Here is an 18,697-nt window from a genome sequence, read left to right on the forward strand (position 1 = left end):
TGTGTCTTACTTATTTGTACATTTTGTCACTCTCAAAACTTTACAGGCCTGTCTTAACAGATGAGAGATTATTTTGAATCTTAGAACATGATGTATAGTATGTGCAAATTGTAAAAAAAAAAAAAAATACAATCACTAGCTAATATTCCAGTTTGTAGTATCACATGATCATTTAGAAATCACACTGATTTGAAGCATGTCACTCGCATGAGATCACATCAATTCCTGATGGACAAAATCAAGTCCCTTGGATATAATTATGACTTGCGTTTCATGCCGACTAATCACATTATCTCGTTCTCTCTTGCAGGATCTAATCAACACCGCCACCAGCACCTTGTTCTTCTTTCTGGCCTCAGTGGTTTTGGCATCTCTCAACCATAAATCTGGAGCAGAGATTGCAGCTGTGGTACCTATCAAGCTTACTCTGCTCTTTATTTCATGAATTCTGTCCCTGTGGTTGTGGTTGAATTCAAATGTTTAGTCATTTCTCAAGTATTTTAAGTGGGCCCTAATCTGCCTGGGCTCTGCTGCCCTCGTGTGGCTAAAATGGAGCACATAGTCGTTCCTGGAGAGAGTCCTGGACAGGCAGACAGTGGGAAGTAGAAGTCATAGATCTTTGCTTCTTTGATATGTAACAGTTTTTTTTAACCTCTCTCCATCTAACTTCTCTTTTCACTCACAGTTTTGTTCTTCCTACATGTTGTTTCTGTCTCAGAATTTAGAATGTGGGTCAAATTTTTACTGCATCATGCATTACTAGATCCACAGAAGCTTCCCACAGACACACATCAGCATTGTGTTTGCAATTTGATTGTTTTCAGCTGTCAGTAAAAGTGTAGCACTTGTCTCAGCTCTGTTCCAAGTCAACTCCTCAGAGTTAAAAAAAAATAAAACAAGATAATTGTGAGAAAGTTTAAAGTAAGAAAAAAAGTCACATTGTGAGATACAAAGTGGCAGTTGCGAGATATAAAGTCACAGTTACCTTTTTATTTAATTTTTTTACTTTGAGGCAGAAAAAGGCTTCCGTAAGAATCCCATTGATTTCCCTACAAATACCCCAAAGAAAATGCTTAAAAAAAAAAAAAAAAACACTGATCCCATCTGGGTTGGCACGTTTACAGTATGATGGAACTGAAGCTGCCATAAACATCCCATACGCACATATCATTCCAGTTAGTTTGTGTGTTTTGGTCGAGGCTGCTGACCTCTCGTGTGTGTCCGTGAAGAGGTTTGTTGTAGATGCCCAGAGAAGTAGAAAGGCCAAAATGATTCACAATATTGAAACAGGATCAGGTTCTTTTACTCAGATCCTTACCTTTATGATTTTAGACTCTCAAAGAATGACCGGAGCTCAGCACAATATCCACCAACACCCTAGAAGTCAAAAGCTAGGGATTTGTGCTGAGTGTTTTATGATACAGATGTTCTCAGTGGGAAACCACTTTAACACCCGGGGATTTTTCTGAACCACAGGGCATGGCAAATTCCTTCAGCTCTCACAGCCTGCCTGAGAGAAAGAGAGAGAGTGTATTTGCTGTTATCAACCTCGTTGACTTCATATATTGCCATATACTATAAAACATGTTGATATTATTTAGTTAAATGTTTACATTCCAAAAATACAAATTCTGTATTCATTTAATCACCCTCATGCCATTCCAAATCTATAAGGCTTTGGTTAATCTTTGAAACACAAATTAAGATATTTTTAATGAAACATAAGTGTTTTCTGTCCCACCATTAAAAGTTCAGGTAACCAAAACTGAAAAGATCCAAAAAGGTCATATAGGCATCGTAAAATGAATCCATGTGAATCTAGCGGTTTAATCCAAGTCTGCTTTATATGCTGAACAGATTTAATGTAGGCTTCTATTTACATCTAAACATCGATCGACACGCATACATGGGACACAACACATATGGTAAACACGGAAGATCATGTGTTTCTCATTGGTTCTCATCCGTTTGAGCTTGCGTGTTTACCAAACGTGATGTGTCCTATGTATGCGTTTCGTTTTAAAACCTTTCGGGATCTTTTAAGTTTTTGTTACCTGGCCTTTCAATGGAGGGACCGAAAAACCTCTCAGGTTTCATTAAAAATATGATAATTTGTGTTTTGACGGTTAACCAAAGCCTGGAACAACATGAGGGTCAGTACATTTTCATTTTTGGGTGAACTATCCCTTTAAATCTGATGGTTTAAAGCTGAAATCATCCTCCTCCAGTCTCTAACAGTTATTTTGTGGGTGTTTTGTCCAGATTTTTGGGTTCCTGGTGATGGGAGTATATGGCCTGAACACATATCTGGCAGTACGGAGATGGCGTCTCGAGGACTCACGAGACGGACCCCTGCAGACCAGCGAGTACATCCGTGCCCGCACAGCCTCACGGGGAGAGGTGGAGTCGAGGCCCGAACTGCAGTAAACCAATAGAGACTGAGACAAGCAAAGCCCCGTCTGCATTCCTGTCACAGTGTGTTCTTCTGTGTATCCTCGTGATGAAAGCCTGATGACGGGCAGGCTCGAGGATGAGCACTTACAAACAAACAGTTGTGTGAAAAGTTTGAAGTGGAACAAACTTCTGGCATCTTCATTACCATCAGCCTCAGGCCGTCGTCATGTGACTGTATACTTAAAACTTTCCGCTAATTAAGGGCTTTACCTTACCGTGATCTGGATGAATATTGACAGAAACTCACTCCACTGTGCTCCTGAACTTCTCGCAGCAGAGAACCTGAAAGGTTTGAATTATGCCCGCAATAAAACAGACAAAGCCTGTCAGTCACCACTTGAAACCCCTTCTAGCTCCATTCCCAGCTGGCTAATATGAAGCATTGCAACTGTTTCTAAAATGTGTCTCATCAAAGATCAACTGATTGAAGTGATCTTTCTGACTGAGGTGGAATGGGAATTTGTGGGAGGGTTTATGAACAAAAAAATTGGATTGGGTTGTTTTTCTGTAAAGATGAGCTAACTAGATGTTAGGAGCACCAGTATTTATTTTAATGTTAAATATTTTTTTTGTAATACCACAGCTTTGGTAGCTACATTGTACCAAATGTAGTATTTCACCTCGTGAATGTGACCCTGCGTTAAAACTGACAACAGCTTTCAAATTGTGTGTGTGGGTGAAGGTGAATCTTTTTAGACACTAAACTTTAGATACTTTTTAGATACTAAATCTTGTGTGCATAGTATATTGTTTTTGTTCTTTGTGGGTGTTTCTGTACTCCACTGTGCACTCAACCCTGTCCAGTTATCTGTATATATTGATTTAAGCAAGGGTAGAGATTTTGAAGGTGTATATATTGTGTATGATATAACATTCATGAAGGTTTCCTGCTTGTATGAATTCTTATGACTGAAACTAACAGAGTGTATTTGAAGGAACAAGTGTACTGCAGTACATATGAATGCATCTGCTAAACTGTTTAACTTTTGTCTGTGTGCCTTAATCGTAGAGGCTTGACTAGTCAAAACGCTCCTGGACACTAATGTTACGACAACATTAGCAGAATAACAGTTTAAGTGGGTGTGAAATTCAAACATTTCATGAACTGATCCTTGGTATGAAAATCTGTTTTTATAAAGTGCTTTATTGATCCTCTAGTGGGTCTTTTTAAAAGGAGTGTCATGGAATGACTTTGTCGGGGAATGAAATGTATGTTTTACCAGAGATTTTAAGTTGTAGTGCAATTGTATGATTTCCCCCTCTAGAAAACGATCATTCATAATATTAGTTAATAGTCATACTTATGTCTTACTATCTGAAGTTCTTCAATGAAGTCACTTTCACATTTTGGAATAAGACCAATGTTGAAATGAAGTAACGTTGAGGTGTAGACAGAACAACACTGTGTGGGCTTGAAAACGTTAAAAGACAATCACAAGAATGATTTACGTCTTAACGTAGGACTCTGCATTAAAGTGCTAAAGTCACAGTTCATTTGTCCTATTTTGAAAGCAATACTGTGTGCTTATGCTTTAATAATGTGTAAAAGCTTTCACTGTGCTTTGACTATGCTAGACTTCTTATTTTGGAAGATTTTAGCATCGAAATGACTCCTGATTTTGACCATATGGTTTGGACTGTATATTCAACTCATAAATCATTGAAGTATGGAACTATGTTGACATTTTGAGGGACTCAAATTTTGATATGATTGTACTGTTTCTTGTTGACAGTTCCCGTATTCAAGAAAGCAATGTTTTTTTCCATGTAACAGTGCTATAAATTTGTATTTTTGTATTTATAGAGTTGTGCATAGACTTACAAAATGCTAATTGTTTGAAAATATTTGTGATGGCAATCTTTCCCTCAAATAAATGGATTTGGATGGACTGTTTATCTTTAAATGGAGAAAAGCCTTACTACGGTACACTGCATTTAAATCAGATTTACTTAAATACACCACATTTCACCACTATCAAACTCTAGGGGTCCTATCATACACCCGGCGCAATGCGACCCCAGGTGCGAAGCAAGTGTTTTTTGCTAGTTTCAGCCCAACGCAGTTATCCTTTTCACGTCCATTTGCGCATCCACAATGGTCCAAACGCAACTGGCTTTTAAAGGGAATGGAATGGGAGATGAGACTCGGATTGGTTTATTGAACATTATGCCAAAAAAAAACATGACTCATTGAGAGATTAGGTACAACACTTTTGGACCATGCTCCTGCCGCACAGACGGCTTAGTTTTTTCCGTCTTTTTCCATTGTGCTTAAAACAAACACTACAAAAATTGCACAAAAAAATATTTATTGATGTGGCAATCCGACAGTGCATGTTCTTAAAGCATATCCACTCTTCATAGAAACACTATCAGGTGGTTTACATATGGACGCATGCAGCATGCCTTAAAATACTATAGTAAACCAGGAGACACTCCCTTATGCACTGCTGAAGCTCACGATTATAATTCAGGTTCAATAGTTGAGCCGTGCAACTGTGAGAAAAGTACATTGCTAGGTGAGCACAATGAGACAAATCTTGCCCTTTTTGCAGTGCTTTGGCATTATATCAATATTACAAGACAAACACCAATGTGTAGACGTGTGGAAATGAGACAGGTGACTGTGGCCAGCCAACCACCTGCTAATTTCATGTACGATGTAAACTAATTTTATTGCTACAAAACATTATTGTTCTCAATATAGGGCTTCATCACCACATCATGCATATTTACAAAAAAAAAAAACTATTTAAGAGAACATATTTTGAGAAACAATTCTCGCAGAATAGTTCTAATTAGTAAACACACACACACACACACAGCTCCCAAATAAAGAAATAGAAAAAGGCTCGTACATACTGTAAAAACTGAAAGCGATCACACATGTAATCATACTTTTAAGTACACCGAAGCTGTTGGAGGCAGTACATAAACATGATAAATGGTACAATACTGCCCTTTCTTCCCAAAAAAAAAAAAAACATTCAGTCAACAATCTTGATTGATGTGAAACTGTCACTGGGATAATTCACAGCTTTGGGAAAATCAAATGACAGGGACTTCAATTGTATGATGTATATACTGTACAAAGACCATAGAAAACATTTGAAATAGACTTTTTGATTCTAGTCACAAAAAGCAGAAATTCAAAACGAACAATAAAAAAAAAGATACCAGAGTCTGTTTTGGTTATCAGGCACTGTAGTGGTCACACACCAGGATTTTGGACACAAACACAGCTTTAGTCAGAGTCAGAGTCTGAGTTATCATCTGGTAGGAAGAAGAATATGTTATTTTGGAAGTGAAATGAAGAAGGATAGAATCTAAATAACAACAGGAAAAAGAAAAAATAGATGGGGAATTCCCAGTGAAAATAATCTGCCATGGAAGTTTAATGCATACGACAATGTATGAGGATTGCTTGAAGCAATTCATAAATGATACTGAAGGAGTTTAGCCTGTCTAGTCACATAACTAGAGTAAAAGCTACACTGTGGATGGTTATTTATGAAAACCACGCTTGATAAGAAACCACATCACGCTTCCACTTCCTGTGACTAGTCTCAGTAATCTCACTTTGGTGTAGTGTGGAAAGATTTGTGCAAGCATTACAGCGAATGAGACCCCAGCAGAGAAAAGAGAACTTTAATAAGAATTTGTTTTGAATGCTTCTTAAATAAGATGTATCTTATGCTCACCAAAGCTGCATTTATTTTATGAAAAAAAAAAAAAAAAACTGTAATATTGTGAATTTAATTTTCATTGTAAAATAACTGTTTTCTATTTTAATATATTGTAAATTCTGGATTTTCAGCATCCATTACTCCAGTCTTCAGTGTCACATGATCCTTAAAACCTCTTAACTGTCACCGTCCCGCTGGCGGGACACCTGGCACTCTTTTTTTTGATCGCATTTTTTCGTATCATGTATTTGAGTAATTATCATAAATGAGGTATCATTCGAAAGCTTACGAACTCAAAATTAATCCTGTGAAACTTGTTTTGAAATGGGATACTGCGTTACCATGGAAATGGTACTTTAAATTCTTCTAGCGGGCTCCTCCCCTTGTGGGCGGTGTCATGTTTCATATTACAACATTTATTTTAACTACTTTATAATCAAAATCTTTTCTAATCTTGACAAAACACATATCGTCGGAAAGGTCTGAGGAAAATGCATCAAAAAAACAATCAACTGACACCCGGTGGCTATTTGTGGTACAGCGCCTAAACAAAATCTCATGGGAACTTCAATTTTTGTGATATCAACTTGGTTGAGATATATGGCTTTGATTTTATAGTAATTTTAGATTAAAACATTTTTGTAAAATATCTATTTTATATAAAATAAAACATTTAGTACAGTATTTTTTATTTACAGAAAATTTAAACTTCCATACCCGAAGCATTCTTGAATTACAGCCCTTTAAGTTTGGATAGTGGATTTTCATGTGTATTCTCAAAAAGGGGGGTGACAGTTAAGGGGTTAAAAGAATTCTCTAATATGTTGATTTTGTCCTCAACAAACATTTTTATATTATTATCAATGTTGAAAACAGTTATATTGCTTTCTATTTTTGTAGATACTGTAATATAACTTTTTTCCAGCATTCTGTGTGATTAACAAAAACATTTTTTTTACAGTGTTATTGTTACATATGTTACATGCAGTTACTATATTAATAACTATAAATGATGCATAATTACATGCTAACCTTAAACCTAATCCTAAGCCTATAGTTATTACTCAGTACTTAAATGTATAATTACAGTGTAACAAAGACACCTTAAAATAAAGTGTAACCAAACGTTTTTTGAAACGTAAATATTTTGTAACAATATAAATATCTTTACTGCCACCTTTGATCAATTTAATGTATCCCTGCTGAATAAAAGTATTAATTTCTCTCTCAAAAATAAAAGAATCTTACTGACCCCAAATGTTTGAAGGGTAGTATAAATAAGAGATCTGTATTAATACCTTGTGTGTTTGGTGGCTCCTCGCTGGGGTCACCTCCCTTGAGGAAATTGGCCAGTTCATTAAAGATGAAATAAAAGTCCAGGGCGAAGATTATTGTGGCAACAAAGCCAAAGACCTAAGAAGTCAAAGAGAAACAGAGACACGGGACCAGTCTAAACATCACACAACTAAGTAACATGTAGTAACTATATACAAATCATGGATAAACGGTGCTGTCACTGATGGTGCCGATAAAGAGGATTTGATTGAACTGATGTGAGCTTACCCCAGCAGCCTTTGAGGCTCCATCCGGATATTTTGACACAGATATTATAGAGATGATGAAAAAGATGATGGATGCGCTGACACAGCGCAGGAAGTCCTTGATGAAACAGACATGGACATTTGGAAAGGAGGACAGACTTTTGGTACTCATGGCCAAATATTATAATTTGATCCGGCACAGTCATTTTGTAGGTCAGTAAACTTACCATGAGAGGCCAGTGAAAGCCCTTAAATCTCTCATTGAACTTTGTAGAATAAGCAAACAGCAGGAAGAGGGCTGCCAAGAACTCAATGAAGGGAGCTGTGACGAAGGCAGCTGCTGTTGAAGCAGCAAAGCACACAAAGCTGATGAACGACAGCACCTGAGACAGGAAACATAAGGATGCGTTTTTATTCAAATATTGTTCCTTATTATTTTGTTTATTGCTCAATATTTGTGACAGGGCGAGTGCACTAGACCTTTAAAAGACAAAAACATAAGACTTAAAGGGTTAGTTCACCCAAAAATGAAAATTCTGTCATTAATTACTCACCCTCATGTCGTTCGACACCCGTAAGACCTCCGTTCATATTCGGAACACAAATTAAGATATTTTAGTTGAAAGCTGATGGCTGAGAAAGGCTTCAGATAGGCCTCCTTTGGCATTCAGTACATTTACACTCCCAAGACCCATAAAAGGCACTTAAAACGTCGTTACAAAGTCCATCTCACCACAGTGACTCTACAATAATTTTACGATGCGACGACAATAGTTTTTGTGCGCAAAAAAAAATCAAAATAACACCTTTATCCAACTTGTTATTGTCTTCCGTGTGTGCCTCCAAGACACATGCGCGAGAATATGACGTAGTGCCGGCGTTCGGGAATCCATGAAATGCACACTTAAGCCCCATTTTGAGAACTACGCCGAGACCTAAAGCACGATCAATGTAGAATCCAACAGCTTAGACACGCGCGTCTTCCTCTGCTTGTAAACAAATCGCTTCTGGGTCATGTGTCCGAAACGCCGGATCTGCGTCATATTCTCGCGCATGCGTCGTGGAGGCACACACGGAAGACAATAACAAGTTGGATAAAGGTGTTATTTTGAATTTTTTTTGCGCACAAAAACTATTGTCGTCGCATCGTAAAATTATTGTAGAGTCACTGTGGTGAGATGGACTTTGTAACAACGTTTTAAGTGCCTTTTTTGGGTCTTGGGAGTGTAAATGTACTGAATGCCAATGGAGGCCTATCTGAAGCCTTTCTCAGCCATCAGCTTTCAACAAAAATATCTTCATTTGTGTTCCGAATATGAACGGAGGTCTTACGGGTGTCGAACGACATGAGAGTGAGTAATTATTGACAGAATTTTCATTTTTGGGTGAACTAACCCTTTAAGAGTTAATTACTGAAGCAGAAATGGTCACACTTTATATCAGGTGTCATCAAAAAAATACTTTTTTGCTGCTATTGCGGCGGGATATGGGTAAGGTTAGGGACAGGTTTTTGGTATGGTTAGGTTTAAGGTGTAAGGGAACTTGGGTGGTGGTTAAAGACACTTAATATAAAGTGGGACAGCAGAAATGATCATTCTGCCTTAGCAGGAAGCTCCTTCTGCCACTTTAAATACTTCACATGCCTGATCGGCTATCAATGTTTTAATCATTTATTAGCTGGAAAAAAATATTCTGAAAGTGATTCCAACGGTGTTTCTGTGTCATTATCAGTATAGTTGTGATGTGGACTTCCCTATTCTTGAGGAATGAGAAACGATTATTAAAACTATATTATTGTCCTTGGTGTGGACGGGCCTTTATTGTATAGGTGTTACAAACTAGTGCAGATCAAAACTCACGAAGGCGAAGGAGAACTTGGAACTTTAATGACAAAGACTCTCAGGAAACACTCAAACACCAGTATACGTAGACATTGACGCACTGAAGAAACACTGAAAACTAAATACACAGAGGCAAACGAGGTAATTGACAAGACACAGGTGCTAGACATTACTAATTAACTGGACACTGGGTGATGGAGTAAACACATAATGACAGTGGCGGGAAAACTGAACAAAGGAACAAACTCAAAGACAAGCAAAACAGACTAGACATGTAACATTACGCCCCCTCAGAGTAGGCGCATCCTCGCGCCATAAAGGGAACATCGACGGAGGGAGGGAGGGTGGGGGCTCAGGAGGAGGGCGAGGAAACAAACAGGAGAAAACACAAAAACCAAAACCCAGTCCAAAACCAAGAAAAACAGTCCAAATGAAAGAACAAGTCCATGGGAGCGTGGGAGAAGGGAGGAGCCAGTGGGGAGCCTGGAGCAAGAGAAGCCAGGTGATATGCCAGAGGCCAGCCAGGACGAGGCCCCAGGGCGGAGTCGGAGGAGGGAGGAGCCATGGTGTCGACGACTCGGTGGAAAACACCCTGGGGACGACCGACGAGGAAACCTGGAGGAGCTGGGTCGATGAGCCTGCACGAGACTGGAGGCCCAGGAGACCGAGGTGGAGCCGCTGCAACGAGCGTCCAAGGTGGAGCCGGATGACTGCAGGACAGAGGCTGAGCCGGTGGGACCGAGGATGAAGGCGGAGCTGAGGGGAAGGAGGAGCCAGACGAAGCCAAGTGAGCAGGCAGGTCGACAACTGACCAAGGCGGAGCCGGAGAGATGAGGGAGCCCGGAGAAGCCGTATAGCCGGAGGTTTCCGGTGGAGCCAAGGGAGGGAGGAGCCAGGGCATAGACGAAGTGTCGACAGGCCGCGGTGGAGTGCAGGTTGCAGAGTCTGGCCATGACGACAGGGGATCCTCTGCGCTGGCTGGAGCTGATGGACTGAGGACCCAGGGCGGGTCCACACAGCATGTGGGCAGAGCAGAGGGGCTGAAGGACATCAGCGGAGGCAGGGCTGAGGAACTGACTGACAGAGGAGGGAGAGGGAGGCTGGGCGGGAACTCCGAGGATGGAGACGCTGGAGATACAGGGGGCGCTAGAGATACCGGGGGCGTTGGAGATACAGGAGGACTGGGTCTAACCTCTCCAAAAAAAGTCTATTAAATTGTCCGAAAAAATGTCCTTTAGTTCCTCGATTTAGTTGCCAGCGACCTCAGTCAATACTACCACAGCGGTGGTGTTGTGGGTGGGGCTTTCCTCCCAGCTCCACAATCACTCCCTCAGCGACGCGCAGTGTTGCCGGCTCATGCAACTGGTCAGACCTTGTAGGTGGTCACGGCTCCGAGGCGATGACACACTCCGTCCTTATCCTCAGTATGGGCTCGTCTCTCGCGGGTGGCCGGACTCCACAGTCTGCGGTGGGCTCCTGCAACATCTCCGTTGTGTCACTCGCTGGTGGTGGTTGGCTGCTCTCTGGCGGGGAAGTGGGGCTGGAAACGATGTCCTCCTCTGCGAGTCCGATGGTCAATGGGGAGTCGTTGTGAACCAGCACCCACTCCAAAAATGTAGCGAAATCCTCCTTTGGACCGCCCGCTCGACGGCTCACTCAGGCCAGCATAGTAGAACACACAGAGTGAGCGGTCAGGGAAGTGTGTCTGCCACGCCAGGTCGAGGAACTCCTGTGTGTGCGCTTCCAGCGGACGGCCTTCCTGCTTCAGGCAGAGTATAGGGTCACAGCGGGGAGGTCCATGATGGGAGAAAAAGAAACCAAAAGATTTCTTTCCGTCGATCTGTTACAAGCTAGTGTTGATCAAAACTCACAAAGGAGTTCTTGACAAAGACTCTCAGGAAACACTCAAACACCAGTATATGTAGACATCGATGGACAAACACTGAAGAAACACTGAGAACAAGGCAAACAAGGTAATTGACAAGACATGAATTAACTCATAATGACAATGGCGGGAAAACTGAACAAAGGAACAAACTCAAAGACAAGCAAAACAGACTAGACATGTAACATACCGGTATAGCCTATTAAAATAAATTAAAGTATCAACCTCAATCATATAAGCCTGGGGGAAGTCAAATATATTTTTTATAAAAAAAAAAAAAAAAAGAAAAAGTTATTTCCAGCCCACAATCTTAGTTGGCTGACCAGCGACCCGATATAACAGCAGAGTATAAACTGGATTTTCTTAAAGTGATCAAGGAGCATTTTTATTGAAAGTTTATTGCAGTTTAAATGTCTGTTTTCTCACAAGACAGATAAGCAACCGCACCTTCAAAAACTCAATATTATTGTATTATAATAAGGGCATAATTAGGGCGCGCACTATCCTCCGATGAGTCCGATCCCAAAGCAGGTTTGGAGATGGAAAAGGAGAAAAAGATCATTAAGGGGAGCTGTATTATAGCCACATATTTATAATAAATTCAAACCTATGTATCTACTGTTAGTATTAGTATACTTGTTTTTGCTTTATTATAGCCTGTAATGATTAAAGGGTTAGTTCACCCAAAAATGAAAATTCTGTCATTAATTACTCACCCTTATGTCGTTCGACACCCGTAAGACCTCCGTTCATATTCGGAACACAAATGAAGATATTTTTGTTGAAAGCTGATGGCTGAGAAAGGCTTCAGATAGGCCTCCATTGGCATTCAGTACATTTACACTCCCAAGACCCAGAAAAGGCACTTAAAACGTTGTTACAAAGTCCATCTCACCAGTGACTCTACAATCATTTTACGATGCAACGACAATAGTTTTTGTGCGCAAAAAAAAATCAAAATAACACCTTTATCCAACTTGTTATTGCTTTCCGTGTGTGCCTCCACGACGCATGCGCGAGAATATGACGCAGATCCGGCGTTCGGACACATGACCCAGAAGCGATTTGTTGACAAGCAGAGGAAGACGCGCGTGTCTAAGCTGTTGGATTCTACATTGATCGTGCTTTAGGTCTCGGCGTAGTTCTCAAAATGGGACTAAAGTGTCAATTTCATGGATTCCCGAACCCCGGCGATACGTCATGTTCTCGCGCATGCGTCGTGGAGGCACACACGGAAGGCAATAAGAAGTTGGATAAAGGTGTTATTTTGATTTTTTTTTGCGCACAAAAACTATTGTCGTCGCATCGTAAAATGATTGTAGAGTCACTGCGGTGAGATGGACTTTGTAACGACGTTTTAAGTGCCTTTTCTGGGTCTTGGGAGTATTAATGTACTGAATGCCAATGGAGGCCTATCTGAAGCCTTTCTCAGCCATCAGCTTTCAACAAAAATATCTTCATTTGTGTTCCGAATATGAACGGAGGACTTACGGGTGTCGAACGACATGAGGGTGAGTAATTAATGACAGAATTTTCATTTTTGGGTGAACTAACCCTTTAATACAAATATTTACAAAAATTAAATGAGGTCCCTCTCCTCCCCTGCACTGCCCATCATCTCCCATGATTCCTCTCCATCTCTGTACATCTGTTAGTGGCATTTACGTCAACTAATCATTATCTTGGATTACAACGTCACATGCCTGCACGTTGAACACAATTTTTCTCCAATGAGAGGGAGGAGGGGGCGGGATGTGGGAGGATGAATTATGCTACAGCACATTTATTATTGCACTGATTGGCTATTAGCTATGAGCAGACACCGTCAACCAATGTATTGGACAAAACAGCAACCATAAACGTAAAGAAATGAAGTTGCTTGTCAGATTTTCCTAACAAGCAACTATATTTTTAAAAATAAGCCCAAGAAACTGTAACTTGCGACCAAGCGTGCCACACTGAAAAGTGAAGCCAAAGCATCTAGATCGCCCCCAGGTGGCTGGATGCAGTATAGGTCATAAACCATACCCTCTCCATGTAATGTAATGGGACATGGTTTTGTTTGTCTATCAAATTACACTTCAAATACATTTTTTTCCAAAGATAATTTCTGTAATTTTAGGCAGTTTTTATCATGCTGATGTTAGTTCAAGTGTTGGTTTTTTAAATAAGTTTAGTTTTGTTATTTGATGCTATAAAAACAGGGTGTGACGTCATGATTGCCAGCTTCTCAGAGCGATGTAGTCACCAACGGACATTTTCGGGAACTTCGGGAGGAGATTGGAGCTTTAACCTTAATTTCTATATTTCCATAACTTTTTATTTCACCAAAAATTCAGGGGCGTGTGATTGATTAGGTGGGAATGTGGACGGGACCTTGATATCACGGCTCCACTTCGCGCTCACTACTGCGCAGACTCAGGCTCCAATTTGCTACTGGGCAGACTCGAGATTTAAGATGACAGCGCCATATTTGAACACTGGCGGCTTCACTTACTTCAATGGAAGAGAGTAAAGGTGCGCTGTCCATCTTTTTTTACAGTCCATGCTCACAAACCATTATTTTTTTTAATGTGACTTAACTAAAAGTTGTGTAATATAAACTTGGCAACTCGTAACGGCTTAGCGAAATTACAAATGCAGGGTGGAAACCTGATTCTATCAATTGGTTATTGATTGGATTTTGTGATGTGGACGTTGCACTCAAAAATGAAGGCAAATGAAGGTTAGCAGGGGAGGGTTTAAGTGGACTAAATGATTGGAGAAGTCCTGCATACATCACCAGAGAGAAGACTGTCGTTTTCACTGGAAGATCAAGTTGTGACATTTTGATAAAAAATTACGAGGTCACAATCATTCACAATATGGAATAGATTTCATTTCAACTGTTTTTTTTTTTTTTTTTTTTTTTTTACTCTTTAGGAACTTGGTTTTGGCAAAGAACAAATATAGCAAATGGACAATTTTTTGTCTGGACTGTAACACAGTAGATTAATTACTTGTTTAGCACATCAATATTTTGCGTAAAATATAAAGTAGCTAGGTTTAGTGGCCTCTAAGAAAGCCTAGCCTCGATAAAACTCCCCCAGATGAATAAGGAAAGTTTGAAAGCGTTTGACCTATATACTGTAGACAACAGCTCATTTACTCATTCTCATTTCCTTTATTCATACAATAAAGAAACCTTTCAGAACAAACATATTTAAAGATAATTAAAGAATAATCTGTGAAAAACAGATCGATAAAAAAAAAAACTAAAATCAGAAGAATGCCAATATGTCGCAGAAAGCACTTTTGTGAAGTGTCTGTATCCAGATGCCAACAGCAAGAAAAGAAAGAAGAAGAAAAAACTCTCACCAGACATAGCATTAACAGATATCCACAAAACAATGCAATTACACAGTATAATGGATGGATTTAACAAATAAAAGTCGAAGAGCGTACCACTTCACCGAGCAGCAGAAGTCCTTTTCGGGAAGAGATGAATTCTTTACTCGGGAGAAGAGAATGAATTACGGTCTGTCGTGGTCGGTTACTATCCGACGCCTCGATGTCCCCCATCACGCTGACGAAACTTTTCTGTTCCCGAATAAAGTTCACAGCGATGCCGATGCCTCCTACTATCCGCTATGAGACAGCTACTCTCCGCAAATCGGCATAACTTTCCACGGAGTGGAAACGGAAATAATGACTGCGGAAACGAAGCACACAAAAGAGCAGCATCTGCATTCCCTAAATCTGGAGACCGTTAATAAGTGAACAGAGAATGTGGGCGAAACATCTCTCACAGGAGTCTAGCAAATGTAAAGATATTCGTGCCACAGATCTGCACGTATTTTCTATCTGAACGACTGAACAGATTTAACCCTTAGGTTTTGGGTCTCAGATAAAGTTTTCAGAATGTTTTTAGTGGTCTCATGAAAAATGCATTTGAGGTCAGTCAGGCATAACAGTCATAAATGCAACCACTGAATGCAACATTGTTTAGGCTTTTGAACATGTATAGGTTCTTGCTGGGGTCAACCCCAAATTTGCATAATAATTCTGGATAACATAATCTTTCAAAAAAAAAGTACAGTTTTACTTTTGGAATAAGGAAATCAATCAGGGTTAACCATTTTGAGACAAATGATCCTCAATTTGATACACATGGACACATTTATTTTGAGTTGTGATCATTTGTGCATAGATTGCACTACATGTATCCAGTTATTCATGAGAGAAGTGCATACATACAAGTATTTTACTATCTTATTTTGGTTACAAAAATGGTCCGTTCACAGAATGAGAGAGCTGGTCTTGCAGAGCTTTAATTTTTCCCTGTTTGGGCCTCGGTGGTGGTTATTGACTTGTTGAATGTGATCTTCTTGAAAAGGATATAGCCATCCAAAGACCAAAAGGCTGCCGCCACAAAGCCCACAATCTGTCAACCAAAAGATTCTGTATTTAGAAACGTGTTGTGTCATAATGTTTGGGTCATTTGCAATGAGTATTCACAAGGAGGGAACAGGTTTGAAAAGGTCTGATAGATTTAAGGTCTACGTAATTATTAAAAAGATGAAGAGAGAGTTCCAGGAATGGAGGATGTGTACATTCTCACCCCTCCGCTCAGTGTGCCCTTCACTGTGTATGTGGAAACTGCTACCAGGCTAAGAATGCACATCAGTACAGCTGCAAAGACTGAGTTGAACACATCCTGTGAGAGCAAAAAGTTCATTACCAACAGTTGTGTCTGCAATAACAGCTGAAGTTGCAGGTATATTTGCATTCATTCAATCAATCAAGTGCACACTCTTACAATAAGGGGCCAGAAGAAGAAAGTGAACATCTTGTTGAGTTTCAGTAGGTAGAGCAGAAGAAAACCAAATGTGATGAAAAACTCCAGGCATGTTGCTGCAATGTAGGGGGGCCTAGATGCCACTGCATAACACACAAAAGCCACAAAAGCACACACCTGCCAAGACAACAATACTCCAGAGTTGATTAAGGAATTCCAGTAAGACATTTAGTAGGATGTTAACTTAGATGGTTTTAGACTAGATGTTATATGATTGAAATGTAATGGACATGTGATTTTTTTGTGAATAGATGTGTGTTTCAACATTCTTTGAATGTATTACATTTGTGTCAAATCTTACCATTCTGCAAACAACCTTGTTTTTTCCCTTTAGTTCAAGCAGGTTTACACTGTTTCCCTTTCAAATAATGTTATCAAAGTCAGTGATTGTCTAAGCATTTGTCCATCCCAAAATGTATTAAAGATATAAGTGTGCAATAATCTCCCATGTTAAATTTTCATAAATGTCTCACCATTTCTGCTACTTTCAGTAGACCTTTTGAGGACTTCAAAAAGGCCAAATCAACTTCCATTGTGGCATCAAAATGGTCTTTGTTCATATGTTTTATGTCGATGAGTTGTCCTCACAACATAGCTTGACAGACTTGAAACATTACTTCCTGATTGTGTTTCCTCTTTGTCACAGGAAATGACTAAATACTCATCTTTTCTTTTAAATGCAGATTTCTGTTAAAATTACCATCAGTATTAAAGGGGTGGTAAACCATGATTTCACTATTCTAACTTTAGCTAGCGTGTAATGTTGCTGCTTGAGCATAAACAACATCTGCAAAGTTACAACGTTCAAAGTTTAAAGCAAAGGGAGATATTTGCTTTTAAAGAAATCCATTTCTAAGAACTACAGCAAACGGCCAGTAAGCGACTACACACATTCCTCCAGGGTTGGTGACATCACCAGGCTCAATATTTACATAAACCCCTCCTCCGAGAATATTAAATAGGGGGGGGCGGGGGCGCCATTTTGTATCGCGGCGCTGTTGTGGTATAGTTAGGCTGGAGTGTTGTTGCTGCGATGCCGAGGAAACGCTGTTATATTCATCCGGATTGCAGGTCTGGGGTACTTGCTTTGTTCAGCCTTCATAGGTACAGGGGTGCGTTGCAGAGCGTTTAACATACAACATGCTATATGCACGTGTGTATGAGACAGAAGGGAACAGGTGCGAGCGGGGCTCCCGCAGCACATCTCACGGAAGAAAACTTCCACTATCTTCGCGAGTTCAATGCCGGATTTGCACAACGTCAGCTGCGTGAGACAAACGCGGCCAGTCTGTGAATGCACGACGCGCGCGGGGCTCCCTCCCGCAGCATATTTCACGGAGGAAAACTTCCACAATGTTCGCGAGTTCAATACAGGATATGCACAACGGCTTGTCCTGAAAGCTGGATTTACAAACAGAAGCTGTTTACGGGCCACAACCTGTAAGTCTGATTTATTTTTCATCGATGTGTTTTCCTGTAATAGGTTGTACATTGTAGCAAGGAAGTAAACAGATGACAACACTGTTCTGCAAACCAGTCTGTTAAATGCTCATTCATACTTAAAGGTTATCCGACGAACACCTATCGTTATAACACTAACGTTAAAATCTCAACAGCGAACTTGGCATTAGTGTAAATTATTCTTTGATTAGAGCTTTTCTGTATTATTTATCTACAGGCTTGCTAAACATGGTTCTGTGTGTGATTTGGCTAACTTAGTAAAGCCAGTGTTTAGTGTTTTGGGTTAATAGTTCTTGCGACAGACATTTGGCTATAATCGTTCTAAAAATACAAAAGTAACAGTGCCATTCAGTAGCGATCACTATAGATCCGCAGTCTTTACTCTTGAGGAATGAACAGGTTGAACAGGTTCTGCTCGATCATCTTCACTAAAATGTTCTGGGTCTGATTCAGGCTCAAATTGGTATGGTTTTATTGACGCCATCGTTTCTAATACTGACCAAAGCACAGTCTACTGGTAAAGGTAAGGGGCGTGACGTTTCTGACAAACGTGCAATGCGGTTAGCGAATCACAACACACTGGGCCAGCTAACCAATCTGAGCCCATCGCGTATTTTTGAGGGACTGGCTTCATACAACCCGGAAACCATCAGACCGTTTTACAAGGAGGGACAGAGCAGTGTAGAATAAAGGTCAAATATATGAAAAATAATGATTTTGTTTTTTAAACGAAGCATGAACACATGTTACAGTGCACCCCACAAACACAATCAAGCCTTCAAAACAATGTGTTTTACCACCCCTATAAACAGATTCTATGCATTTAGACTTGTTCAAATCTTATCAGATCTTATTATCTGGCAATAATATTTCTAGATGCATTGAATATTTTGTAAAGTGAGTGCAAAAAGTGCTAAACACTCTTTAGCATGTACATTCCAGCTGGTCTATGATCTAGACTTTGGAGAGCATTGTGATTCTAGCTGGTCAGT

General features: G+C 40.0%; 3 protein-coding genes across 6 annotated transcripts in view; 1 reads left to right on the forward strand and 2 right to left on the reverse strand.

Annotated features, from left to right (window-relative positions):
* Nucleotides 1-4,778, forward strand: part of cmtm4 (CKLF-like MARVEL transmembrane domain containing 4) — a 34,652-nt gene extending 29,874 nt beyond the window's left edge. Inside the window, exons 3-4 of one of the 2 annotated variants that reach the window (XM_079805197.1) lie at nt 311-409; nt 2,263-4,778. In XM_079805197.1, the coding sequence (XP_079661323.1) occupies nt 311-409; nt 2,263-2,427 (264 nt within the window). In that variant the 3' untranslated portion in view covers nt 2,428-4,778. The remainder of the gene's footprint in view (nt 1-310; nt 410-2,262) is intronic. The other variant, XM_079805198.1, reaches the window with a different exon arrangement.
* On the reverse strand, nt 4,595-15,100 carry cmtm3 (CKLF-like MARVEL transmembrane domain containing 3). 3 transcript variants are annotated; one of them, XR_013815618.1, is made up of 6 exons: nt 14,852-15,100; nt 7,909-8,064; nt 7,704-7,799; nt 7,439-7,553; nt 5,632-5,727; nt 4,595-5,491 (listed from the first exon to the last, which is right to left on the reverse strand). XR_013815618.1 is itself a non-coding variant. In XM_079805214.1 (5 exons), the coding sequence occupies exons 1-5, from the start codon at nt 14,966-14,968 to the stop codon at nt 5,699-5,701; spliced, it is 513 nt and encodes a 170-aa protein (XP_079661340.1). In that variant the 5' UTR covers nt 14,969-15,100; the 3' UTR covers nt 4,595-5,698. The 3 variants fall into 3 exon arrangements, 2 of the variants coding, with proteins under 2 accessions (XP_079661340.1, XP_079661339.1); XM_079805214.1 differs by having other exon boundaries at nt 4,595-5,727; XM_079805213.1 differs by lacking the exons at nt 4,595-5,491; nt 5,632-5,727 and having other exon boundaries at nt 7,236-7,553; nt 14,852-15,082.
* cklf (chemokine like factor) lies at nt 14,321-16,886 on the reverse strand. The gene is made up of 4 exons (XM_079805235.1): nt 16,718-16,886; nt 16,206-16,361; nt 16,008-16,103; nt 14,321-15,830 (listed from the first exon to the last, which is right to left on the reverse strand). The coding sequence occupies exons 1-4, from the start codon at nt 16,802-16,804 to the stop codon at nt 15,717-15,719; spliced, it is 453 nt and encodes a 150-aa protein (XP_079661361.1). The 5' UTR covers nt 16,805-16,886; the 3' UTR covers nt 14,321-15,716.
* Between the last annotated feature and the right edge of the window lie 1,811 nt (nt 16,887-18,697).

This window comes from Gobio gobio, assembly GCF_949357685.1.
Source record: "Gobio gobio genome assembly, chromosome: 2".
Classification (NCBI taxonomy): Eukaryota; Metazoa; Chordata; class Actinopteri; order Cypriniformes; family Gobionidae; genus Gobio; species Gobio gobio.